This window comes from Cotesia typhae, unplaced genomic scaffold (genome assembly GCF_013202065.1).
Source record: "Cotesia typhae breed Kobodo isofemale line unplaced genomic scaffold, CoteBio_Ctyphae scaffold_58, whole genome shotgun sequence".
Classification (NCBI taxonomy): domain Eukaryota; kingdom Metazoa; phylum Arthropoda; class Insecta; order Hymenoptera; family Braconidae; genus Cotesia; species Cotesia typhae.
This window is the reverse complement of record NW_027423778.1, coordinates 528,845-555,481: the sequence shown is the minus strand read 5'-3', so window position 1 is coordinate 555,481 and position 26,637 is coordinate 528,845. Positions and strand designations below refer to the sequence as shown.

Sequence of the window (26,637 nt, the reverse complement as noted above, 5' to 3'; positions counted from 1 at the left end):
GCATCTCGACCTTTTGGTAGACCGATGATATGGAGAGAGCAAGTCAATCATTTTGATGACTGTTATTTTTGTTGTACCAATGTAAAAGGTTTCAATGCTAAAAATAATGTTACGTCCCGGTTTCCTCACAGGTTTGTAGGTAGACGGTGGAACAACTAGAGCTGGAGATAAAGATGTTACGACCTCCAGAGTCGTAAGTAGAAGGTTCTCGAATTAACTCCGAAATAACTAGCTTCGGTGAATTTAATTAATAAATAACTTTATTTAACTGTTTAAAATACACGTTTAATGAATATGATTTGACAACTGCCGTGAAGTACGTAATAGTGTTTCGTAACCGTAATTAATAGTCTCACGACAAGTATAAATTATGAAGAGCCTTAAGTGTGAGACGTTAAGATTAAGAAACCGTAGCCAAAAAAAAGACCAGCCTCGAACTACCCGTGCACCCAGCTTATATCCCCGTTGAAGGGCCGCGCCCTGAGGGGAGTAGGGCTGCGTATCAGGCCCCGAATGTCCTATTCTCCTGAGTTGATATGCGTGGCATTTCCGAGTCCGACTCGGATGATCCGCGCTGACTCAACTCCGGAGTCCAGGACACACAGGCGTTCGTTATCATTATTTATTTAGGACATTCCTCGAACGTTCTCGAATATACTTATGTACTCCACGCTAGTTGTCTTACAAAATGAATCATTTACCATTAACATTCTTCGTGAGAAAATGTTAATGTAAACTTAAAAATATTTTGTTTACTCAGGTGTTGGCTGAGTTTCACTTTTCTTATCATTCTCTATTTCTATATTTAGTATTTAATGTTTAACATTTGGAATTCTTTACTTATCATTTAACATTATATTTATAAAAAAATGAATGTTTATGAAATTATTGTACAATTGTTAGAGTTTAAATTAGCGCGCGTATTTGCTATCAGAGACATCTGCGAATGCAGGTGGGGACGTAACAATAAAAACAAAATAGTCTACGCAAATGTAACCTCAGTAACACGTCCTCTTCCGCACGGCCCAGATATTCCAGTGCCTCTTTCAAGTTCAATATCTGATCTTAGCTCAACATCATCAGAACAAAATATGCAGCGTCAAGAATCTAATGAAGTTTTTGAACCAATTTTAAATCAGCCTCAGAAATTCACACAGGGTGAATTAAATGATTTAGTTAGAGATTTAAATCTTACTAAAGAATCTGCTCAACTTATGGGATCTAGACTTAATGCAAAAAATTTGTTAGCTCCTAATACACATTTTGCTTGGTACAGGAAACGTGAAGAGGAATTTCTTCCGTTTTTCAATCAAGAGGAATCATTAGTTTATTGTCATAATATTCCTGATCTCATTAGGAAGTTAGGAGCCGAATATATTCCTAGAGAATGGAGACTTTTTATATATTCCTCGAAAAGGAGTTTAAAAGGTGTTCTATTACACAACACGAATCAGTATGCTTCTATTCCAGTCGCTCATTCTGTTCATTTAAAAGAAACTTATGAAAACTTAGAAACAGTACTTGATATAATTAAATATGAAGAAAATGGTTGGCAGCTTTGTGGAGATCTAAAAATTATAACTATGCTGTTAGGTCAGCAGTCAGGATACACGAAATATCCTTGTTTTTTATGCGAGTGGGACAGTAGGGCACGAGAAAAGCATTACGTTCAAAAACAATAGAATCCTCGTACAAATCTGAAACCGGGAACCAAAAATGTGATACGAGAAAATTTAATTGATCCTAAGAAAATTTTATTACCTCCGCTTCATATTAAACTCGGTATGATGAAACAATTCGTTAAGGCATTGGATAAAGAAAATGATAGTTTTAAATACTTAAGTAAAAAATTTTCAAGGTTATCAGATGCAAAAATAAAAGAAGGAGTATTCGATGGGTCACAAATAAGATCTTTAATGACCGATGAAAAATTTGACAAGACATTAAATACAACTGAATCAGAAGCTTGGCTGGCGTTCAAAGATGTTGTCAACAATTTTCTAGGAAATCACAAGCATCCTGACTATAAAAATATTGTGGCAAATTTATTAAATAAGTATAAAAAATTGGGGTGTAATATGAGCATAAAACTCCATATTTTAGATTCACATTTGGATTTTTTCCCTGATAATCTTGGTGATTATAGTGAAGAACAAGGTGAAAGGTTTCACCAAGACATCAAAACTATGGAAACAAGGTACCAAGGGCGATGGAATGTGAATATGATGGCTGATTACTGCTGGTCGATAAAACGTGATATTATTGACGATTCCCATAAAAAAATTACTCCCAGACGTAATTTTACAGATAAACGCAAAAGATCTCACTCAAAATAGATTCATAGCGACTATTTTATATGACATTTTCTGTAGAAGTTTTCAAATAAATGTATTTATAATATAATAATTGATTATTTTTTTTAAATTAAGAAAAAACCATTTTTCTTGTTTGTAAAAAAATCTGATGTGATAGAGTAATTATGTAGGTAATTTTATGTTTATAACACTATAAATTAGTGATATTTATCACTCATATCAAAACAACTTTCAAAAAGTCCTCTTTTGTCGGCCGGTGTAATCAATAGATAAAATTTGTTCAATAAACTTCGATAAATAAATTTGTCAAATTCCAGTATGATAATTTCAAAAGTAATTAACATGAAAATTTAGCCTTGGAAAAATTTAGCCAAGTTGACGACTAAGTCTCAAATTCTTACTGGAATTCAAAATAGATATAAGCCGATTATTCAGGCAGTTTGAATTCGAGTAAATTTTAATTAATCTAAAATTTTGGTTGAATAAAACGTTGCTGTGATATTAATAATTAAACAACCAGAATTTAATTAAATTATTTATCGAAGTTAAGTCAGGGACAGAGAAAATTGATTCCCAGGAAGTCATGCTGTGAAAAGTATTTTGGATTTTAAAATGATTGTAAATTAGAGTCAAGTGTGTATTTGGATAAATTGTTTTATTAAGAATCGTCTGTGTGTCCCGTAGCGAGGGTCCGGGCGACAGCGAAAGGGCTAAGGACGGTATGAACCTTGGGCAGGGGTCCGGGCGACCACCCAGGGTCATATCTAGAGTCATAGAGCGTGAGGGTCCTGTGGACAGCGCGACGTAGGTAGAAACTACAGTATAGACGCTCCTTCAGAGGGTACTGTTAGGAATACGTAGATTTTTATATGTATGAGAGTGTGTGTGAGGATGAAAATAAGATTTAATTGTTATAAGATTGTCGAAATAAATTTATAATTATCGTTAATTTTAATTGTTATTATTTATGTCAATCTTTTATAATTTCTCTCGACCCTGTGATATCTCTCTTGCTTGGACCAGTTCTGGAAACCGTGATAAAAATTCCAGTGGCGCCCTTAAATTTGAAATTTAAATAAAGGGGTGACCAAGGGACGGAATCAACCCGTTACATCGTAAATATGATTTCCTCAATAACGGCTATTATCACGATGAGTTATCTTGCTAACGGTTACCATATACCGATAAAAAAAAATTTTTTTAATAATAACATATAATCTTCTATATATACAATCAAATCCAAAAATTTGATAGCAGGTACAATCGCCATCATTAATACTTGGGCATGAAATAAGTAAGTTGTAACCAATTCTAATTCAGGCATTAATGATGACGATTGTACTTGTAATCATCATCTCACCGACAATAATATAAAAAAATTGGGTGCGTCAGTTTCCACGCACGACTGGAGTTTACTCCTTATCAACGATTTTATGGTATATATAGATTAGTAAATGATGGTAGATAAAATTAACTATTATCTTAATCGAAGCATGCATGATATATTTTTTTACATTACTTATACAATTAATTCGTCAAAACAGTTAACTCTATTAACTTGTTAATATTTTTAAATCACAAATCAATGTCGAAAAATATAAACAAAAAAGTTATGTGTGAACTCCAATAAACTCCAGAAATTTGTTTAAAGAACAATTTTTCTCTTAAAAATTATCATTTGTATCGAAGATATAAATTCTGTGAATAAATTTTCTATTATCTTATGAACATCGCATTTGTTTATAACAATTTTTTAAACAGTAGAAGATGAAAATTAAAAAAAGTCATTTTTATGCAGTTTCGGATAACATAAAAGCGGATAAAAATTGAAAAATCAAAATTTTTTAATTTTTCCAACGGGGATTTATTCTGAAGCCTTTCAAGAATTGCTCCAAGAGAGAAAAAAATCCTCAAATTTATAGTTCAACAATTATTACACTTGCAATGTAAATGTTGAAGCAGAAAAAGTTATTAATTAGCTATTGAATAACTAATTGAAAAATTAGGATAAAAATTTTTTTTAGGTAGATGATTGTTTATTTATTTATCCAGTCAGCCCCTGATTTTTTTCATTCATTAAATTTTATATTCAATAGGTTAAAATAACTTTTATTAATAAAGTGTCCAAAGTAGACATGGCTAACGCAAGCCAGAGCACCCGTTTTCGGCTGTATTTTCATCCTTTTGGGAAAGTTATAAATATTGATCCTACAATTCCGAAATTCGGAACTTCTTTAGGGAAATTTTCTCCTCTTTCTTAATATTTTAAAAAATTTTTGAAATCTTTATTGGTTTTTGAGATATTTGCAAAAATCTAAATCCTTTTTTTTAGTTAATTGTTCATAACTTTTGCAACTTTCGCAAGTGGAACTTTATTTTTTTCAGTAATCATCTAGATGCCATTCCAAATCGAATGACACCTCAGTTATTATACAATTTTCGGAGATTGCTGAAAAAAGTTTACCAAAAAGGCATTTGTTGACTAGACGACACACCCTATGTTATGTCTTAATATTCGCACCTGAAAAGTGAAAGGCGCGCAGAATAGGTTGCGCACACAAACGTAACGAGGTAATTCGTTCAGTAGATTTCATTCTTCATATTTTTTTTGTCCTCCGGGCGAAAAGTGGCAACTTTCGGCCCGCTGCGCTAAACGAAGTTGCCGCTTTTCGCCCAGAGGACAAAAATAGTATAGTATACACCGAGGGAAGCAAAGTAAGAAATGTCTCAGATCACATGTAATGTCAACAAACATGTGATCTGAGGCTTTTTTATTTACTTCCCGAAGAGTTTATGCTATTTTTTTGCTCGACGAAGGCAGAAAGTGGCAACTTCATTTAGCGCAGCGGGCCGAAAGTTGACGTTTTTTGCTCGTCGAGCAATAAAATAGTATTTAGCCCTAAGATCACATATTAGTCTCAGATCACATATTAGTCAATCTCGGCTTTGCCTCGGTTGACTATAACATAGGATCTGAGACATTTTATACTTTCCCATCTTAGGGGTGAAATCTACTATTTCATACCGGGGGCCTTATATGAAAATCGATTTTTAAGGAGTAAACTCCAAAAAAAAAAAAAAAAACGGCCAATTTAGTATACGCCCAACTTTAACTTTTTTATCTTACTTTAATCTTTAATCCAACTTCAACTCTAAACTCAAACAACTTATAAAAAATAAATTTATCGAAAAATCATAAATAACCATTTTTGTCCACCGTTAAATTTCTTACATAAATATGTATTGCATTAGCCGATGAGTTTCTTTTAAGGTAAGATACAAAATTCTGAAGTTCAGAATTTTTTTTCTATATCATTTGAATAAAAAATAGAAAATTTCAATTTTCAACTTTTAAATATCAATATTGAGGACTTAAATTTTGACATACTTTTTATTTTAGTATTCGCGAAGGCAGTGATCGATCACTGACGATTTCATGATCATTTACAAAAAAAAAATTAGTTGATTTTTTTTAAGCCCTAATAACCCATATGACACTCTTTTACAAGTGTTGCGCAAGACTACTCTCGAGTTCCATGATTGAAAGCGTCATTCTTCACCTAGGAGTCTTGCTGCAGATATTTATGACAGACAAAAATTGCCAATGTGGTGCAAGTTTTTCTCAAGAATTTGACTCTCTCATGTCACAATAAATATTATATCTCTGCCAATCTGTCCGTTCTAAATTCATGCATAAGTATCTGTTGCAAGCTTCTTGCATACATCTATGGGGCAAGTCCTAGATAATTTTTAAGTCGGCTCTTTGTGTCACGATCTTGTACAATCACTGTGTTTCTTGGGGAATAGGTCTACAAAAAATTTCTCATAAATTTTCGAATTTTTTATCCAACTGAAAAAAAAGTTATAAAAAGAGTAAGAAAATAATATTATTTAAAAGTGATAATCATCAAACAAGTTTCAAGAAGATGATCTTGAATAAATTTTTGACCTTCATTTTTCGAAAACTAAATTAAAACACAGAATGTAAAATAATAAGTTGTCATTTAAATTATTTTTGACCAAACCATAAAGTCTGGTCAACCAGAGCAAGAAATACGACCAGGTCAACGCCTCCACCTAAAATTAGTAAAATAAAAAAAAAGAGGTTTGTTTTTTACAAATATCTCGAAAAATGTTCAAGATATCCAGAATTTGAAAAAAGATTCAGAAAGAGCATAAAATTTCCTAAAAAAATCCTGCCTTCCCTAACCGTAGCAGCAATATTAATAATTTTAATTGAGCGGTGAAAATAACGAAAAAATGCGTGACTCTGCGCGCGCACGCTTTGGTCAATTCGAACGTTTAAACAAAAAAATTCTTTTTACTAATGTTACGTTCCCGGAATTTAACCCAAAATTAATTTTTTTTTATTATTCTTTCTAATTATTATATTTAATGTAAATCCTCCGAATGCACATTAAGAGATAGCCGTTGCTTAGCTGGTGGTTTTATCAGCATCTGAGTAACGGAAATCTCGCGATAAAGCATCAGCAGAGAGTCGCCGTGGCCGCGGATAGTCCAAACACCTTACGTCAGCATGGGACTCGGGCCTCGATGACTCTCTCAGGGAGTAACCTGAGTTGTAAACATGGCTGAAAAACTCTTTATAAAAACTAATCTGGAGCCAATTCAAGTCAGTAGATCTTGAGACTCTCTAGTGCAGAGAGCTCCATCTCCCGATTTGAATCTCTCCAGATCCTATGCACAAATAAATCCAACGATACTGAAAATATCGGTCCTTAACTTTGTAACAGTTTTACCTGCTCAGGTTGGCCCCTAATCAATTTTATAAATAAACTAACAAAACTAACAAACAATATAATTATCAGGGCGCCACCAGGATTTTTAATCACGGTTCCTGGAACCGGTCCAGAGCTGAGAAATCTTATTCTTAGGGTAGAGAGAGTGGAGGAAGGTGCTGTTGAAGAAGAAATATTTAATTAACAATATATCGATATTTATTAACAATAAAAAAATCAACAAAATAAGTATTTATCGAAATCAATTAAATTTCACTCACACACTCACACTATAATTAATTAAAACTTATAAACTACAGCCTAACTGTCGGCTGACCAGGACAACTTAAAAATTACAGCCTAACTGTCGGCTGACCAGAACTAAACACTTTTTATAAGCCTAACTATCGGCTAACCAGAACTAATTAATTACTCTGCACAAAGACAACAGTGTGACAGAGATCGTCTAGCCTAACTATCGGCTAACTAGAACTGAATTAACACTATTAACATTCTCAATCACACATGACCCACACTAATCTTCACACACATAACCCACACTTGTATGATTTTATTTTATAAATTTTAATTTAACAAAATTGACTGTACTTAAATTTATTTAAAATTTTAATTTAATTATTCAATCATTAGTTATTAGTGAAACGATAATTCCAAATTCACAATCAAATTCCAAAACTTAACGAACACTCGATTGCAAAGTCCGATTGTAAATTTTAACTCTGTATTAAAGTATTAAATAGATTAAAATTCCAAAGTAACTTATTGTCGTGGTCTTAATAATACAACAATAATTGTTTAATTCGAGAGATCTTAATACCTTGAATTAACTTTTGTTAATTAAATCAATCACGATATAAATTTTTCAATCAAGTTCAAAATTATTGTTGTAAATGAATTAATTCTGATCAATTTTTCCTGTGACCTTTTTGACTCAAAATAACTAATTTCTTGGACTTAATGTCCACGCCAATAATTATTAATTCTCGGTAATTTTAATTTAATTACTTCACGGACATAATCCCCAAAAATTACTAAATTTATAATTAATAAATAACATAGTTTTACAATAAAATATTTTCAATAATTAGTTCTTAATAAAATATCCGATAATTTTCCAATAGTTTTATAAATTATAAAAGAATCGACACAAGTCGAAGCATTCAAATTCTGTTAGCTAGAACATTCGCTAGCTTAGTTGTATCTGACCTTGGGTATTGGAATTCACTGCGACACAAAATGTACTGACGCTCGACCAAAATTCCACGAATAAAAGTTTGTCGATTATTTTTCAAGTGACAAAATTAATCAATTTTATATAAGTTAATTATTATAAAAATTATAACAATAAATTTAACGAATTTTTCGGATGTTAATTAATTAATTGATAAATTTTTAGTTGTTAAATTTTTCCCGCAAGGTCGATTGAGTGATTCTGCGGTATGAGCCCCCAGGAAAATAACTCGATCCAAACTAGCAAATGTTCAACTATTATTTATTGAAATAATCGTCGATTAAACGATCCAATTGATAATTAAATAGGAGAAGTAACTGGGTATTGGGTAAACCGCGATCCACTTCTTTCCCACAGAGTAATAATTGATACCTTGACGAATAAGATGATGATCTAACTCTCTAATTGAAGATGAAGTCCTAGTTGTAGTTGGCTTCCTTCGTCTCGTCACTACTCCGGGGATCGGTCCTTCTCGATTTCCGTGGCACTCAGTCTGGCGGTCACACTACTTCTCCCTTTTCCACTGCACGGCTCACCTATTTTAACCCAAAACTACCCCCTCCTATTCTCCCCTTAGGCCCGAAGATCGAGACGCGCGAGTGCTATGTCGAATAATTATCGATATCCGATGACTTATCGATTTAGGGTAATTTTACTCTGTTACAACTTTGATGATGGGTGCGAGCGCTTAACAGCCATTCCACTCACAAAACCTGTCGGCGAGAGCGCTAGTCAGCGTTCCGCCAGCCTAATCTTCCTTCAGGGCGAGCGCTTTACAGCGTTCCCCAGGTTCCTAATTCTTCAGCGTGAGCGCTAGCCAGCGTCCCGCAAAAACCAAATTACATCCGTCGATGTATGCCTCGAGGACGACGTTCACGTCGATCGGGTTGCTTAGTCCAAAAGGACCGTCGTCGCTTAGCCTAACCCGTCAATATATCCGTAGAATCACGGGCAGAAGTAATGCGAGCGACCAAAGCGTCATTGCACGTCATCGACGACGAAATACTTATTGAACCGCGCGTGAAGGTAGTGCAGGTAGCTAAACCATCGGTGCGCGTTGTCGACTACGAAACCCTTCTAGAACCACGGGTGCGAGTAGTGAGGAACACCGAGAGGGACTCTCCCAAATCACCTGCTGCGTCGTACCAGGGTCTAGAGGGTCAGTCCATCATCGTTAATAACAACCGGCCTGCCTACTGGACGGACATCACCCGGAGCTGGAAGTTATTCCCAGTATACGGCTACTATGAGGAGTATTTCCGTAAGACGGGGTACGATACCTACCCGCCCTTTGAAGCGAAACAGCTAGAAGCCAGGGGGTCATCTGGGCCGATTTATGGGGCCCATAATGGTGAGTCTATAAAACCAATTAAAATAAAGTAAGCTCATCTGTGGCAGCACGCCGGGGGTCAATAGATCACCCAATGATATCAAACCTGAATTTATCTCAGTTCTTAATGTTGTTATGTCCAAGGGCGTTTTTAGACCGGTAGCGTAAACGGTGGAGGTTTGGACTAACAATTTAAAGAATACACAACGGAGGTTTTAATTCCGTTGTTTTAATTATTTATGTGGGACGTTTTCGAAGTACGAATTTACCACGCCTTCGTTTGAGACTGTTCACGGATTTATTGAGAGTAGATGTACTTACTGTTACGGGAACTTTATTGATGGTCGGCTCCGTGATTTTAGGGCAGCTGTTAGCGCCTGTTCCTTGATTGGGCCCTTTGGTTGGTTCTCGCAGCGGATGGAGTAGGGTGGATTTGGGCTGCTTATATTACGGGCTTCTTATTTTATGAAATGACTTGTTGGAAACTGATTCCACTTTAATTGAGATTTATTTTTATAAACATTAAAACTTACACTTTCACAATTTGAATTTTTTTTAAAGAATTTAATTTAATGAATTTTAGTAATTTAAATGAGCTAACGTCCTCCAGTCCCCCGTAGGGTAAAGTGCGCAAATTTAGCTTTTAGAGAAACTTTATTTAAACTTACTGCCCGGATTCTCGCCTAAGTGCAGAGCAAATTAGAACTTTGAGATTCCGGTTCTCTAGATTTTTAGAACTAATAACTAATACGTGGCCTGCTGGTTGAACCGAATCTGAACTCGTCTTAAGTGCAGCGCAAATTAAGATGAGTGACTTTTACAAGGCACGGGTCCGTCAATTAAACGCGGAAGTCGAATTAATTGCTCAAAGACCAATACGTGGCCTGCCAGTTGAACCAAGTCTGAACTCGTCCTAAGTGCAGAGCAAATTAAGATGAGTGACTTTTACAAGGCACGGGTCCGTCAATTAAACGCGGAAGTCGAATTACTTGATCAAAGACAAGGCGTTGGCTGTTGATCGCCTTTTTAAATACTCGCGGTGCTGAGATTGCAGAAGTCCCCGCTAGTCAACCAGCAGTCGCGTAGCTTATATTTTATTGTGGCTTTCGCGCATGGAGAAGTCTTCCATCTGCGCGGGTGATTTAAATTTAAAGAAAAATGTTGGGGTGGACATAACATTCCCCCGGAAAAGCGAGAAGCTAGTATAGTTTTTCGGTTTTCCTATGGCCACCTTCCCCATAAGCGAGAGCCACTTACAAATTTTGATTTAACTTAATATAATTTGATATAATGAAAAGAGTAACAGTAGGAGTCATCTAGTGCTTGTAATTAAGTTTAATTCATATTTTAATTTTGCAATGCATTGCATTGTACGTGTTTTGCTGACAAATGAAAAATTTTTTTTTTTTTTTTTTTTTTTTTTTGCTTGCTTCTCGAGTTCGCGTAGTCGGGTTGAGTGTTAGTGTACTTCAAACCGTGGGCTGTTGTAAGGATATTCTCCTCAAAAAAAAAAATATAAAAATATGTATACTTGTGAGGTGAATTTTGAAGGCTATGGTACCTGGTACCAGATGGTTTTAATGATGTATGGGGAGAGGGTAAGTAAAGCATTATTTTAAAATTGATAACGAAAATTTGTATATAGAAAAATAAAAATTATTTAATATTTTTTTTTTTTTATAAAAAAAAATTTTTTTTTTTTTTCAGGATTTGAGAAGGGCGATTCGTCTCTTAGCGGGGTTGGCTCGTCCTATCCATCCGAGAGAGGCCTTATTTTCGGCTTCATGCCTGGTGACCCTGTTTGGCTCTCTGCCTCCCGAGGTCGTGGATGCAGTTGTCTTCTTCGCGTTCCAGGACCTAGCGATGGTAGCTGAGGTTCAGGACTTTGAAGAAGTGCTTGCCCCCAACCACGAGGACATCGATCGGTTAAGGATCGCCTTGATCGAGACGGTCTTTAATGGTTTGGTCGCCATGGGATAGAGGTATGTTGCGTGATGCTTCATAGTTATTATTTAGAAAAAAAAACTTTAGGATTTAATTGTTTTTCCCCTTTTTTTTTTTTTTTTTTTTTTTTTTTTGCAGGCCTGGCGTGTCGGGTGACATCGCTTCTGCCGAGAGCTGGACGCCTTCTCTTTTATTTTTATGTGAAAACTTATGTAAAAGAAATATAAAAATTCTTTTTTTTTTTTTTGAAAAATAAAGATTATTTCTTTTTATTTCGTACTGTTTTCTCATTTTTGTTTCCTGTACTTTCTCCTTTTTTTTTTTTCAAAATTAATCCTATATAGAAAAAAAAAGGTAAGTAGAGTTTAACGGTATTTTAATAATTGATTAATAAAATAGTTAACTATAGTAATTTAGTTAGATAATTTAGGTTTAGGTAGTGAGGAAAATTTCTTAAAGGTTTAGTTTAGAAGAGTGTGAGAGAGAGAGAGAAGTGTATTCGTAATTATATGTGTATACGTGTATTATATGTATACCCATGCGGTAACGCGGTTGTGGGCGTGGCTTGCCGAGAGGCGGTTGCGATGAAGCGGGCGTCGATAAGCTACTCCGCTGGACTTAATAGCTCGTTACTTTTAACGCTAGATGCCTCTTCTAGTTCTCTTTTCCTATTTTATTTTTGATTATTAAATACTAAACTTTTAAGTTAATCGTTTTGAATTATAAAAAGAAAAATTTTTGAAGAAATTTTGTATGAGTGACGTTAGCTCTGAAATAGAATTTTCATATAAAACGAAGTAAGAATTTTGTATATGGAAATTGTTGGGTGTATATATTTAATAGTTAAATATTTAATAGTTTGACATAATAATAGATAATAATATGACTAAACATGATAATTGGTTACATATAGGTGATATGAATTTTAAATAGTGTATAATTGGGTTCTTAATATAAGTTTTATATGGATTTAATATTGAATGTAATTAACTAATTGAATAATTGGATAGTATATAGAAAAATAAAATTCTTAATGTATGATATAGTGATAGTAAAATGGGAAAGGAAAATTTTATGTTAAATTTATATTATATATAAAGAAAAGCGAGAAAAAAATTTTCAATTGAGGTTTTGCGCTGTTTCCACTCGTCCCCTCAAGGCCGGAGGTAAATTTATCTTCGGTCTTGTGAGTTTTATGGTCGCAAAAATTTTGTAAAATAAGAAAAAAATTTTGTAGATTAAGAGAAAATTTGTTTTACATTTTACTATCTCTTTCTCTTAGAAATATTGATGTGAAAACCGTTGACTCGTTTTTGGCTATTTTAAAATTTCATAAGGCAAAATGTCATTGGAAGATTTTTATTATTAATGGTTTACTTTATCAATTTTCGGTTTTCCCCAAATGAGCCATCGGTTTTATGATTAACAATTCTTTAATGTTGATCTTATTTTCCACGATGTTGATGTTCGGTTTGTCTAGATCGGTGATTTGTAGTCTTTTAGTCGGAATGTTTTCGACTTCTTTGGTTTCTCGTTGTTCTCGGGCGCTTCTTCAGTCGTTGTTTGCTTACTCGGTGAGCTTTCTTCTTCGTTGGTTTCAGATTTCTCTGGGAGTGATTCATTGACTTTCGACGGTGATGTCGTTTTTTCTTTTGTTGTTTTCACTTCTATAACGACTGGCTTTTCGATTATTTTGTTGTTCTGTCGTGTTTTTAGTAGGCATCGACGAATGAGCTTTTGTATTGCGAACCGGCTTATAATGATCGATAATATTCCGATTGTTAATACCGATCCGATGGTTATTTTCTTATTTATTTCTTCATTTTGGTGATCTAGTGCTATTAATGACATTTTTTCTTCATTTTCTTCTAGCCCTTGACCCCAAGGTTCGAATTTGTCGATGATTGTAGCTGGGTTTGAAAGTTTTGTTAGTAGATTGGGATTTTCGTTGTTAAATATGATACTCGAGTTTAACGTTTCGAGAGATAGATTGAAACTTGGTGCGATAATTTCTATGTTTGTTGATTCTCTAGCTGTTCCTCGGACTTTATATTGGTTGCAGTTTGCTTGGCATCCTTGTTGTAGGTGTATTAGTCCGATTCCGTTGATTATGGTGTTTCCGTTAGTTAGTTCTGGGCATTTCCACTGGATGTTTTCTTCTTTACACGTTGAGTATGCCCACGTGTTTTTTTCGTTCATTTTTATCCAAGTTAGTTTACATTTTTCGATTATTCTTACGTTGCACTCTCTGAGATTTTCTGTTTTTGGATTTATGAGTAACTCCATTTCACAATCTACTTCTTTTTCTAGTTTCGTTATTTTTGTTGGAATGTCGGTTGGGCAGGCCATGTCTGGTCCAATGGGTTTGCAGTTGTCCACGTAATCTTGTTCAGCGAGGAAATATTCTTCGAATGCAGGTTCCGTCATTAGATATTTTGACGTAGGCTGAATTGTCAATGTTGATAATTGATCTCCGATTTTCTCGGCCTTGGGAAGTGATTTTAGTTCATATGATAACCACGGCGTCTGGTCGAAGAGTGGTACGGTTATTATTATCAGGAAGTGGCCGTTCGATTTTCCTGTTTCTACTTTCGACACCTTCGCTAGCGTGCTGATGTCCATGTGGTCCAGGGGTTGTGGCGGATTTAAGGTCGGATGTTTTTGATCATGTCCGCGGTGGCTTGGTTTAGTTGTTTAGCTGACACCGTTAGGTAGGTCAGTTTTCCCCATTTTGCTTCCTCTATGGATTTTTCTGCATTATTAAGAGTTCTTAGGTGGTTAGTCATTCGGTGAATATTTTCATTGCCGATCATTGAGAACAGTTGAATCCTTTGCATGTCAGTTATTTGTTTATTCGTTGTTTGTTGCAGAGATGCTGAACTTTTTGCTAATTCTTTGATTCGGTTGGTTATATTTATTTCGTGTTTAAGGATTTCGTTGATTTCGCTCTTAATAATGTGGGTGTTATTTTGAGATAGGTGTACGAGTTCCTTGTTGTCTTGATATAACTTGTCTAGTTCGTTGGAGATATGTTCTTTGTCGCTGTAGTCCATGGTTCCGAATAGTTTTCGCGCAATCGAGCCTACGAAGCCGAACCACGGTGCTCTTTTGGTGCGATTCTGTGGATGTAGTTTTTCGAGTTGAGGATCTTCGAGGAATTGCCTTAGTCGGTGTTTTGCTTGTTCGATTTCAGCATATATTTCCCGGTGTGTATTTGTTCTTAGGTACGACACACAGGATGAATGATTGAATTTTTGAGCGCATATCCCATAAGCTTCCCATATATTTTGATATAAGTAGGGATAGAGAGTTACTAGTTTTTCGATGTTTATTGAGCTGATGATTTGCCATTCTTCCCTGATGAGGTGGACTCTTTTGAATGGATCGTATAGTAGTCCCGGATTCGCCTCCATTGGTTTTATTTTCACTTCGTCTGCTCCCCATGCCAGGTATCCGATTCCCAGGAGGAGAAGTGGTTCAAGGATCATACACTAGTCACAAAAATTAAGGGATATAAAAAAAATTCCAAATTTTTTGGTGATATTCAGCGAGCTGTAACTCCGAGGAGAATGATCGCACAGAAAAAAAAAAAAGCAAATTGTAGCTCCAAGTGTCTAGTTTTTAGATATGACCATGAAAATTTTTTGTCATCGTCAGGTCTGGAGAAATCCTAAGAAAACTACTGAAAAAAAATTTTTCGAAATTTTTTTTCGTCTTAAAAAAGGTCTACGGGCGTCAAAAAAATTTTGTCGATTGTTTCGTTTAAAAGCACTTTTAGTAAATTTAATACCCTTTAATTTGACGTAATCAAAAAGCCTGTACGATAATTTGCCGCGGAGTTATCGTCAATCAAAGCAAAAAGTTTTTTTGACTTTGGAAATCAATAACTCTGGAAATAATGACCGTATAGGAAATCGAAGGAGGGTTTTGAAAACTACACAATATTCTCTATAAGATAACGTAAACCGCTTTTGAAGAAAAAATTTTTTTGAATTGAAAACTCGGACTGAAAAAAAAACAAAAATTCGCATAATTAAGGATATTTGGATAACTTGGTATAACTTTGGATAAAATGGATGAACGAAGGATATCGTTGGTAATTTTTAACTTCAAAGTGTCCCCTAAAATCCCTAAGAAATTCAAAGCGCTGCGATTTTTTGTTCATAGTGCCCAGAAGCTTCAAATTCTGTGTTTTCGCAAAAATCACCATTATGAGCAATTTTGTGATTTTTATTCATTTTTCCATTGAAAAAAATTTTTTTCAAAATTCTTTATTTTTCGATCAAAGAGATTGATTTTTCAAGAAATTTGAAAAAAAAAAAAAAAAAAATTTCAATTTTTTTCGAAATTTTTTTTATCAAAAATTTTTTTTTTTTTTTTTTTTTTATCGTCTTCAGAATGCTTCACTCTTGTCAAAAAAATTAACTCAATTTTTTCTGTCCGCTACAACTGCCTTAGTTTTAAATCTCATTTTAAAAATTCAATAAAAACAAATTGATATACCCCCGCGGAGTTCGGCTTTTCCTCACACAAAACTTGAATTTTACGTTTTCTTTTTAGCCTAAATTCCTTACGTGAATTTTATGTAAGCTTTTCTTTGATAAGCACCTTTTGATATGCCTCGTCGACATTTAGCTGCCACAGATGTGGCTCCATTGTTACCCTCCTTCAAGAGGGCTACAGTCAGGTGGAAGTAGCAGCTTCTATGGGAGTGAGCCAGTCCGTTATCAGTCGGGCCTATGCCCGATTTAACGCGACTCAAAGTTACGATCGTCGTCCGGGTCAAGGTAGACTACGAATCACTACCGAGCGTGATGATCGAGCTATCATTCGAGAAGCTCGTCGAAACCCTACTGCGCATGCCCACACGATCGCTCATTAATTTCGCAATCGTCGACAACGTCCTCCCCAACAATACATATCGGCATCGACGGTTCGAAATCGCTTTCGAGAGCAAGGACTACGCGCTAGACGCGCAAATCGCGTGCCTATGCTCACTCCACGACATCGCCGAGCCCGATTGGCCTATGCTCATGATCATCACCATTGGGGTCGTAGACAGTGGACCAGTGTATTATGGACTGACGAATCTCGATTTTGTCTTCATGGCAGCGATAGACGATCTCTCGTTTGGCGCCGTCGTAGAGAACGAGATCGGGATAGTTTTACGAGACCAGTTACAGCTTTCAATGGTGGATCAGTCATGGTGTGGGCAGGCGTGTCCTTCAATACCAGAACCCCGTTGGTCATCGTTCGTGGGACGTTGACTGCCGATAGGTACGTCGACGAAATTCTGGAGCCACACGTCCTGCCTATGCGCACACGCATGGGGGCAAGACGGTTCATTTTGATGCAGGATAATGCTCGTCCTCTCACTGCAGTTCGTACGCGAACTTTTCTCCGCGCCAACAACGTAACAACGCTTAATCATCCAGCGATGAGTCCTGATTTGAACCCAATTGAGCATGTTTGGGACATGCTTGGGCGTCGATTGCGGCGATACTATCCGCAACTGCACAATCTTCATCAGTTGACTCAAGCGTTGTTACGTTGTTGGCAAGGAATTTCGCAACGTGATATTCGACGATGCATCAACATGCAAGAGCGTTTACGAGCTGTGATTCGGAACAGAGGTGGCAATACACGGTACTGAGCAGTTACTGCCGTGTGTACAGAGGTCATTCGGCAGCTGCAAACAGCCAAACACGCAGACAAAGACACACACACACACACACACACACACACACACACACACACACACACACACACACACACACACACACACGAACACGTGTGTGAGAAGCGTAAATCCGACCGAGCAACCTCCACGTGGTACGCTTTGGGTAACGCTAATGCCGGCGGTAAAACAACAGTCGAAAAAAATTGAGAAAATTTCGAAAAAATTTTCGAAAAAATTGAAATTTTTTTTTCAAATTTCTTGAAAAATCAATCTCTTTGATCGGAAAAATAAAGAATTTTGAAAAAAATTTTTTTCAATGGAAAAATGAATAAAAATCACAAAATTGCTCATAATGGTGATTTTTGCGAAAACACAGAATTTGAAGCTTCTGGGCACTATGAACAAAAAATCGCAGCGCTTTGAATTTCTTAGGGATTTTAGGGGACACTTTGAAGTTAAAAATTACCAACGATATCCTTCGTTCATCCATTTTATCCAAAGTTATACCAAGTTATCCAAATATCCTTAATTATGCGAATTTTTGTCTTTTTTCAGTCCGAGTTTTCAATTCAAAAAAATTTTTTCTTCAAAAGCGGTTTACGTTTTCTTATAGAGAATATTGTGTAGTTTTCAAAACCCTCCTTCGATTTCCTATACGGTCATTATTTCCAGAGTTATTGATTTCCAAAGTCAAAAAAACTTTTTTTTTTGATTGACGATAACTCCGCGGCAAATTATCGTACAGGCTTTTTGATTACGTCAAATTAAAGGGTATTAAATTTACTAAAAGTGCTTTTAAACGAAACAATCGAAAAATTTTTTTGACGCCCGTAGACTTTTTTTAAGACGAAAAAAAATTTCGAAAAATTTTTTTTCAGTAGTTTTCTTAGGATTTCTCCAGACCTGACGATGACAAAAAATTTTCATGGTCATATCTAAAAACTAGACACTTGGAGCTACAATTTGCTTTTTTTTTTTTTCTGTGCGATCATTCTCCTCGGAGTTACAGCTCGCTGAATATCACCAAAAAATTTGGAATTTTTTTTATATCCCTTAATTTTTGTGACTAGTGTATTAGAGTTTTTCGTAGTTTTCTGCGTCTAGATATGTGTATATTTACTGAAACAAACAATCTAAGTTCTTTTTAGTCGAAATTTTCGCGGTGGGCTGTTTTAGCCTTGTTCGGGTGGATTAATTTCCGTTTTCCGTTTTCTATTTCTATTGTTAAATATCCCATTTCGTTTATTTCGATTATTTTGAATGGGCCAGTATAGTAATGATCTAATTTATTTTTTCTAGGTTCTTTTAACGTATACACGAAGTCTCCTACGTTAAATTTTGCGGGGTGTATATGTTTGTCAAATCGGATTTTTGACTCGTGTTTAGCTTTCGTTAGGTTTTCCGCAGATATTCGTTGAATTTCGGAGATTCGGTTAATCAGGTCGGCTAGATAATCGTTATATGATTCGATTTTACTGAAGTCGGGAAATTGAGTTGGACTACGCGCTTTTCTTCCGTACAAAATTTCATATGGTGTGAATTTCGTAGCCGTATGTACAGTGGTATTATAGTTAAGCATAGCCATTGGGATGTATCGATCCCAATTACTGAATTTATCTACGTAAGCCCGGAGGTAGTCGACTAAAGGCTGGTGAGATCTCTCCAAGGCTCCGTTAGATTGGGGATAGTAAGAGGAAGTTGTTATTCTTTGGATTTTCAGTGCTTTGGCTAATTGTTGTATTAATTTGCTCGTGAATGAGGTGCCCTTATCTGATAGAATTACGCGAGGGCACCCATAAAGGGCAATATAATGATTTAATAAGGCGTCTGCGACAGTTATTGCTCTGATATCTGGGAGAGGAACTGCTGCAGCTGCTTTGGAGAAATTGTCTTGGATCGTTAGGATGTGTAAGTTACCGTCAGGGGTCATAGGTAGGGGTCCTACCGTGTCTATACTAATTTTTTCGAAAGGTTCAAAGGGTGTATCTGTGATGGACATAGGTTGTTTGGTCTTTATTCGCGTGAGTTTATTTTTCTGACAGATTTCGCAAGCTCGGATATAATTATAGATATTGTCTTTCATTCCTGGCCAGTAATATCTTTCACGAATGCGCCAATAAGTTTTTACTACGCCTTTGTGGCCCCCTATTAAACTGTTATGATTTTCTTCAATTATTTTTGTTCGTAGGGATTCGTCTGGTACCTCGACATTCCCTTCGCACAAAGTAATTGTTAGTGGGCAGTCTCTTAATTCTTGTAGTAAATAAGCTTGGATGTTAAGGTCATCGAACTCATCTCCTTGTTTTGCACAGCGGAGTGAATGAATGTCATGTTTGTGCATCGACTGTCGAAGGTTTCTCAATCCTTCGATCAGGTCGATTGGGTCTAGTTTTTCGAAATGTTTTGTCTTAATAAATACCGTGAAGATTTTACAACGACCTAATTTGGTGACAAATACATCCCCTTTTGTAGGTTTTGATGCATGAAGTTCTTCGGCATTTATAAATTTAAAGTCATGGAGCAGAATCGCTACAGGTTTTATTATTTCGCAGTCGGCCACTAAGAAATGTAATAAATGGTCTCGGGCATAAGTGAGCCCATCTCGGCTGATTGCAAATTTTATTTTTATCTCGGGACCTTTTTCAGGTATACTTTCGTCTGAACTAGAGGGTGAAGATATTTTTGGTCGATTACATCGTTCGGCAAAGATATTTTCAGCTTCTTCGAAAGTTGGAGGGTCGAAAGCGATGAAGGGTGGTCCAAATCGGTGTGTCCCTACATCATCCCCCACTGTTTTATTCCCGCATGTTGTTAACTTATTTAGGGTTTTATCAGATTCGTGGGATTTTTCCGAGTTATTATTATCTGGTGGATTGGTTGATTTAATCCTTTGTGGTAAATTATTTATTTGTTCTACCCGTTCTGGTTCGATAGGGGTGTTACTCGTGTTGCACGGTTCAAGTTCGATTATTTCCTGTATTCCCTTGCCGCGTTCGTCTACGATTTGGCGGCTTGCGTGGTCATAATGGATACCCATGGCCGCTAGTTCATCAGGGATGAGGACTCTTCCGAAGATTGGGGTTCTGGGTTCTGGACCGTCTCTCAAATATCCAGTGAATCGGGATTTAATTAAGTTTTGTGGTGTTAGTGAATTTTTATTCATTTGTTTTTTCTTTTTATCGTGAATGTTGATGATGTTTCTGATGTTAGCAATTTCTGCTGAGGTTGCAGGTTCCGGCTCTACGATGACGGGGTGTTCCGTTTCACTGAGAGTTTCATTTTCTTCGCTTCTTTCCGCATCTTCTGGGCTGATGTCGCTGCTTGATTCTGCTTCGAGGTCATTGTCGTTGTCTCTAAGAAACTCGTCGACATTAATTTCAGTTGCAGTATCATCTACGGAATCTTCTTCGCTTCGCCAGAGCGGAGGCATTTTACTTAGCGATTGGCGGATGTTTTTCGCAGTTTCAGAGCTGGTTCTCTTCATTTTTACTAATTCTTGGGGGGTATAGTTAGTTTTTGCTTCTTCTAGAAGCATTTTTTCTAGAGCTTTTTCTTTGTAAGAATTTTCCGGTGGGGGTCGTTTTTTTATGATTTCGTCGAACATTTTTATTAACTCGATGGTTTTTCGTCTTTGTTTTGGTCGGATGATGTTTTCTCTATTCTTTTCTACTTCTTCGTCCCTCTCTGCTTCGTCGTCCCCCTCTTGTCCCATATCTGGTTGGGTAATCGCGGAGGTCCCGGAGTTAAGGCTGGCAAGAAAACATCATCGTCCCCCTCTTTTTCGTTTCCGGTTTTCTGCGACTTGGGATCATCTATAGTTAACTCAAGGTTGCTATTTTCGAAGTAGTTTATTTTGGGAGGGACTCGTGTTTTTCCCATTTCCCTTTTCCTAAGACGAGAAGCGATTGTTTCTCTGACTTCGGGGCGCTGCTGATTCTTGGTCTGTTTTTCGATCCGAGAGGACGACCAGGGCGCTTGACACATTGAATCGCTTCTTCATCCGAGAGTATTTTACGAGAGTTTTTTATGGTAGTATTCTCCATGATGGGCAGTGCCAAATATTCGTTTTCGGTGGTATTGTTATTTTCGTTTTCTAAGGGCTCGGGGCGACCTTCGGGGTTGTATGAGAGTCCTTCTGCATATTGTTCGGTGATTTTATGCCGAACTATGACAGTAAATTTGTATTCGCTTAATCTGGGCCGCCATTTAGCTTGCCTTTCGGTGACAGTCGTGCTGTCCCTTAGCCAGGTGACACAAGGGCTGCTCGTTATTAAAGTAAAGTGTTTTTGGAGATATGGTCGAAATTGTTGGATGGCATAAACTACTGCAAGGCATTGTTTTTCGATGTCAGTGTATCGGGTTTCGGTGTCGTGAAAGACACGTGAAACACATGACACTATTTTCTCTCCGTCTCCTTTTAAGTCATCGTCCCCTTCTGTCGTCTGCTGACTGAGGATTCCGGATATTCCTGAGTCTGACGCGCTGACAGCGAGGATGAAGGATTTGTTAAAATCTGGGTATTTGAGGAATGAATCTACGCAGAGGGCATTTTTGATATCATCGAATGCCTTTTGTGCTTCCTCGTTCCATATGAAGGGCTTCGTTTTTCGCGTGAGATCTGTTATAGGTTTAGCCCTTTCCGCGAAGTTTTGTATGAATCTTCGGTAATAGTTTGCAAGTCCCATAAATTTCCTGGCTTCCGTATGATTTCTAGGTCTTGAGGCATTTTTATGTGATGAAATCTTTTTAGGGTCTGGTTTTATGCCTTCTTTCGTTATTACGTGACCTAAATAATCTACTTCAGGGCAGAGAAATTTACATTTTTCGGGTTGGAGGGTGAGACCAGCTTCTCTCAGTCTATTGAATAATCTTTGAACTCTCACCCCATGTTCTTGTAGGGTTTTTCCATAACTGACTAAGTCATCGATATAAATAAACAATTCTGTCCCTTTTAATCCGCTTAAGGTGGAATCCATCATTCGTTGGAAGATAGATGGAGCGCATTCTAGTCCAAAAGGCATGCAACGATATTCTCAGTGCCCGTCTGGAGTAGAGAATGCCGTTTTTGGTGCGTCCGCGGGGTGCATCGGGATTTGGTGGAAACCCATGGCGAGATCAAACACGCTGAAGAAGTTAGCGTCGCCTAATTGGTCTAATATATCGATAATTAGAGGTAAAGGATAGGCGTCCCCTCTAGTGATTTTGTTTAATTGCCTAAAGTCAATAACCATTCTATATTTTTTTATAGAGGGGTCATTTGATTTTTTTGGTACAATCCACAAGGGTGAGTTGTACGGCGAGTTAGATTTTCTGATTATTCCTTGTTTTTCAAGATTTTCGACCTGCCTGGCGATTTCTTCCCGATGTTCTGGGGGAAATCGATATTGTTTTATTCTCACCGGTTCGTTGGTGGTGGTTTCTATCCGGCAGGTGAAATTCTTGGAACGACCTAATTTATCTCCGGGGAGGTGAAATACGTCGTGATTATTTCTAATGAGATTCTGAACTTGTTCTTTTTCTTCCTGATTTAGGTGATCTACAGGTATTTTCTGAAGTAAGATCTTAATACGTTCTTGTTTGTCTATTACACGGTTGGAGTTTTCTATAGAAGAGTCGTCGGATTCATCCCCCTCTGAACTAGGGTTATCGAATTCGAATTCTTCGAGTGTTTGAGGTCCTATATCGATATCTACTGGGTTTGAATTGAGGTTGATGACCATGCACATGGCATACCCGTCATTTACCTTGACAACGGCTTCTCCTCCGAGTACCCCTTTTGGAAGGTTCATTCGGGGAGGTATCCTTCGTCTTTTTCAAACTCTTGGATTGGTACTGATATTGATACTCTCATTCGAGGTGGTAAGGTGTAGCTGGAAGAAGGCTTTGTTTCGAAGCTAAAGGGTGTCGGTTTCGAAGGGCAGGATAATAAAACTAGGGTTTGGTTATCATAAGAAATTTCCGCCTTTTCAGCTTCGAAAAAGTTGTTTCCTAAAATTCCCACTCCAGGGGATGGTAAATCTTCTAAACAAACTTGAAATTCTACGTCGATATTGAGGATTTTTAAGGTGGCCGTTCCTAACGTTTCGAAAGTGCTATCACTGAGTCCTCGGAATCTCCTAGCTTTTCCGGTGTCGATAATTATTTCGGGTTTTAAAGCGGATGCATTGATGAGGCATACATCCCCCTGTATCGATGAGGAAGCGCTGATAATTGCCTAGGAGTGAGTTACACGACACGTATATTTTTGGCCCGGTTCCTAGAGCGAGGACTTTTGCTCTGGGAATTTTCTTGGGTTAATTATAGGGATGGGTTGTATTGGTTTATTTTTCATTACTAAGGTGTTCCAGTAAAACGAGATGGTTACGCGTTCTCGAATGAAGAATTCATTTCCGAGTATGGCCTTATAACCTCCGGGTGGTTCTGGTACGAGATGGAAGGTAATTTTTGTTCCAAATATTTTTAAGTTTGTTGAACCGATTATGGGCATTGAGCTAGTAGCGATGCCTCCTACTACTCCTGTATTTTCGATGTTACAGAGGACCTCTTCGCATAGTTCTTCGATGCAGAATAAATTGAGGTCGGAGCCGGTGTCCAGGAGTGCGTTTACCCCTCCATTACGAAATGCTGGGCTTCGTATGTGGACCGTGGGGCCTTTCCCGGTCGTTAGACATTTTGGTTTGTCCTTCCCTGGGCTCGTAACTCTCCTGCCGTCATCAATGGCGGGTTCTGCTGAGCAAGTAGTGGTTTTACGTTGTTCGGGTCGGTTCGTTGTTCCAATCTCGGTTGAGTTATCGTTTCGTTCGTTTCTGGATGGTGTTCTAGGTCTGGCCTCTGGGAGTTTTGGAGGATTGGTCGGGGGTATTGATTTTGAAAGCCCCGATATGGACCCCTTTGATACTGATGATAGCTGTTGGGGTTCCTCGAAGGTGTAATCGGAGACGGGACGGGCATACTCGCCATTGCCTCCTGTTGACGAGCGCCCGTCCCGTTTAAACGGTCGTAGGCGTCTCGTCGTTCTCCGTTAGGGCAAAAAGGACAATTACAGACTACCGAAGGGTCCCTTTTATGTCGTAATTTGGCTTCTTCGGAATCTTCGTCGTCTTCGAAGCGAACCGCTCTTTTAGTGGGACTATTTACTCCAGGATGATAACGATTTTGATTAAAATTTTGAAAAGTTCTAGGTTGATAGTAATTTTGATTTCTAGGTGGATATTGGGAGTTTCGTTCGGTTCCGAATGTGAAAGTGGAACCTAAAATCTGTTGTTCCCTCTGATAATTCGGACTGTAGTAGTTTTCTTCATAAGCGTCAGGATATGGGTCTTCATAGTAGTCCATCGGATGTACTGCTGTATGAGTGAATGTCTCTGGGACTTGTCTGTATTCGTGGTATAATAAAGTGCGAAGCGATTCGCGATAATTACCTCGGTCGTCATAGTCACGAGAAGATCTCGGCATCTGTGGATAGTGTCTGTTACCGTCTTGTCCGGTTCGTCTGTGAAATTCTACGGAGGGCGGTAGAGATTCGCCTGGTATGACTCCGTCGTCTCTCATTGCGCGTCTACGGTCTGGTCTTCTGTACGCGTCATTTTCGATGGCCTTGTACATGTCGTTTAGTGTTTCGGCTCTTCTCATTTTACATAAGCATCGTAAAAAGTCTGGTAAGTATTCATAGAAAGTAGTGGCTGCTGTCTTTTCGAAAGTTCGTTTTACTACAGCCCTATCATCTTCGGGAGCATTAAGTTCGATACGCCGGACCATTTCGCTTAACCGAAAATAGAAATCTTCGATATTTTCAGATTCTTTTGGGGCTGCAGCAGCTAGATTTTTCTGCCACGTGGTGTATGGGTCGCCTCTTTTTAACTTTCGCCCTAGGATTAGTAAAATATCTTCAACAGAAGCTAGTTCTGCATGTTCTATTAATCTTTTAGCTCGTCCATATAGTTTTTGTGCTACGCGGCGAGCGAAAAAGCCCTGATTATCAGCTGGAATGCTGGGTAACCAGTCTCTTACTATTCCGTCAAATAATTCGAAATCTTTTATCGCGGTTGGACCTTCTCCGTTAAAATACGAGAGCGCATCATGTAATTCTTTAGCGAGGGTTTGAATTTGGGTATTGAGGTTTTCCTCGTTTATAGAGGTATCAACGCGGAAGGTTCTTCTTTCCATAGTTCCAAACGGGAAATCGTTAGAGCAAGGCACGAAAAACGTTCCGGATTCGTCCTCGAATGGTTCCACGATTTTTATTTGATTAAATCGTCTTAAATTTAGCTATTCTGTGTAAGAGAGGTATTTAAAGAAGGGTTACAAGGGAGGTTTGTTCAAAAAAAAATCGTGGAATGTTCAAAAAAAAATGTGGGGGAATGTTCAAAAAAAGGAAAAGAAAAATTTCGATTTTATTTAATTTAAATCGCGATGTATTTTTATTCGGTCACTAGGTAAGTAAGTCAACAGCTGTAGAGTATAATGACACGAAAGAAAGATTAGTTATCGCGGGTGTATGGTTACCGAGTGGCGAGTACGGTAGTGTTCGCAAGGAAGAGTTGATATAAACAATTTTACGATTGAAATAAGAGACGATTTAAATGCCTTTAATCAAACAACAAAAATTTTAACTGATAAAAAAAAATTCCCGTGTTCGACTGAATATTCAATAGTGGTGAATAGTTTAAGGAGGTCAAACAGGAGTTTAAGGGGAATTAATATGTATAATTCGGAAAGATATTAAAAGTAGAAAGGATAAGGTTTAGATTTTCGGATAAATCTATTTGCAATGGGGATTTAGATGTCGTGTAGACGGGTTTAGATGAGCATTGATAGGGTTTTGGGTTTGTCTAAATTTTAGTATTTTTCTTTTTTTTAATTTTCCGGGATAGCCTTAACGTTTTCTAAGATTTTCGGACCGCCAGCCTGATTGACGACTACCTTATTCGCGGGTTCCGTATCCTCTTCCCAATATTTAGTTTCGATAAGAGGGCGGTGGTATATTCTGCCGTTAACGAAATCGGAATGTATCTTTTTCAGATGGTATGGATAGCCCGACCGTCTACTCTTTCCCATTAACTTTTCTCGAATTCCGGAAAAATTTTTATCGATTTTAACCCAACATAGTAAAATTGTTCGAAAATTTTGGATCGTAAAATTATAATTTTATCGATTGATGATAGGGGATTATAGTTTTCTTATAATTAATATGGGTTATTATTACAAGTATACAAATATAAAAATTTGTTTTATACCCTTGTGAGTGTGTAATCTAGAGAAGGTGCTAAATTCAAAGCACCCTTCCCAAGAGTTTTGTGAGAGCTTCTTTCGTAAAAGAAAGTGCTAATTAAAGCACCTTTCTAGTACTAGGAAACTTCTGTGAGAATTTTGTCAGG

At 37.2% G+C, this 26,637-nt stretch overlaps 2 protein-coding genes across 9 annotated transcripts in view; one reads left to right on the top strand and one right to left on the bottom strand.

Annotated features, from left to right (window-relative positions):
* LOC141537067 (N-acetylglucosamine-6-sulfatase) overlaps nt 1–26,637 on the bottom strand; it is a 165,601-nt gene that overhangs the window by 14,834 nt on the left and 124,130 nt on the right. The gene's annotated exons all lie outside the window — the stretch shown is intronic.
* LOC141537122 (uncharacterized) lies at nt 9,430–11,669 on the top strand. Its single transcript, XM_074257962.1, has 2 exons — nt 9,430–11,234; nt 11,344–11,669. Exons 1-2 carry the CDS (start codon nt 11,160–11,162, stop codon nt 11,614–11,616), a joined length of 348 nt encoding a protein of 115 aa, XP_074114063.1. The 5' UTR covers nt 9,430–11,159; the 3' UTR covers nt 11,617–11,669.

What these genes read in the sequence shown, in the direction of transcription:
- LOC141537122 (XM_074257962.1), top strand. Translation starts at nt 11,160, where the DNA reads ATGTATACTTGTGAGGTGAATTTTGAAGGCTATGGTACCTGGTACCAG. An exon ending in TAATGATGTATGGGGAGAGG is followed by an intron (nt 11,235 to 11,343) that starts GTAAGTAAAGCA and finishes TTTTTTTTTCAG; the next exon opens with GATTTGAGAAGGGCGATTCG.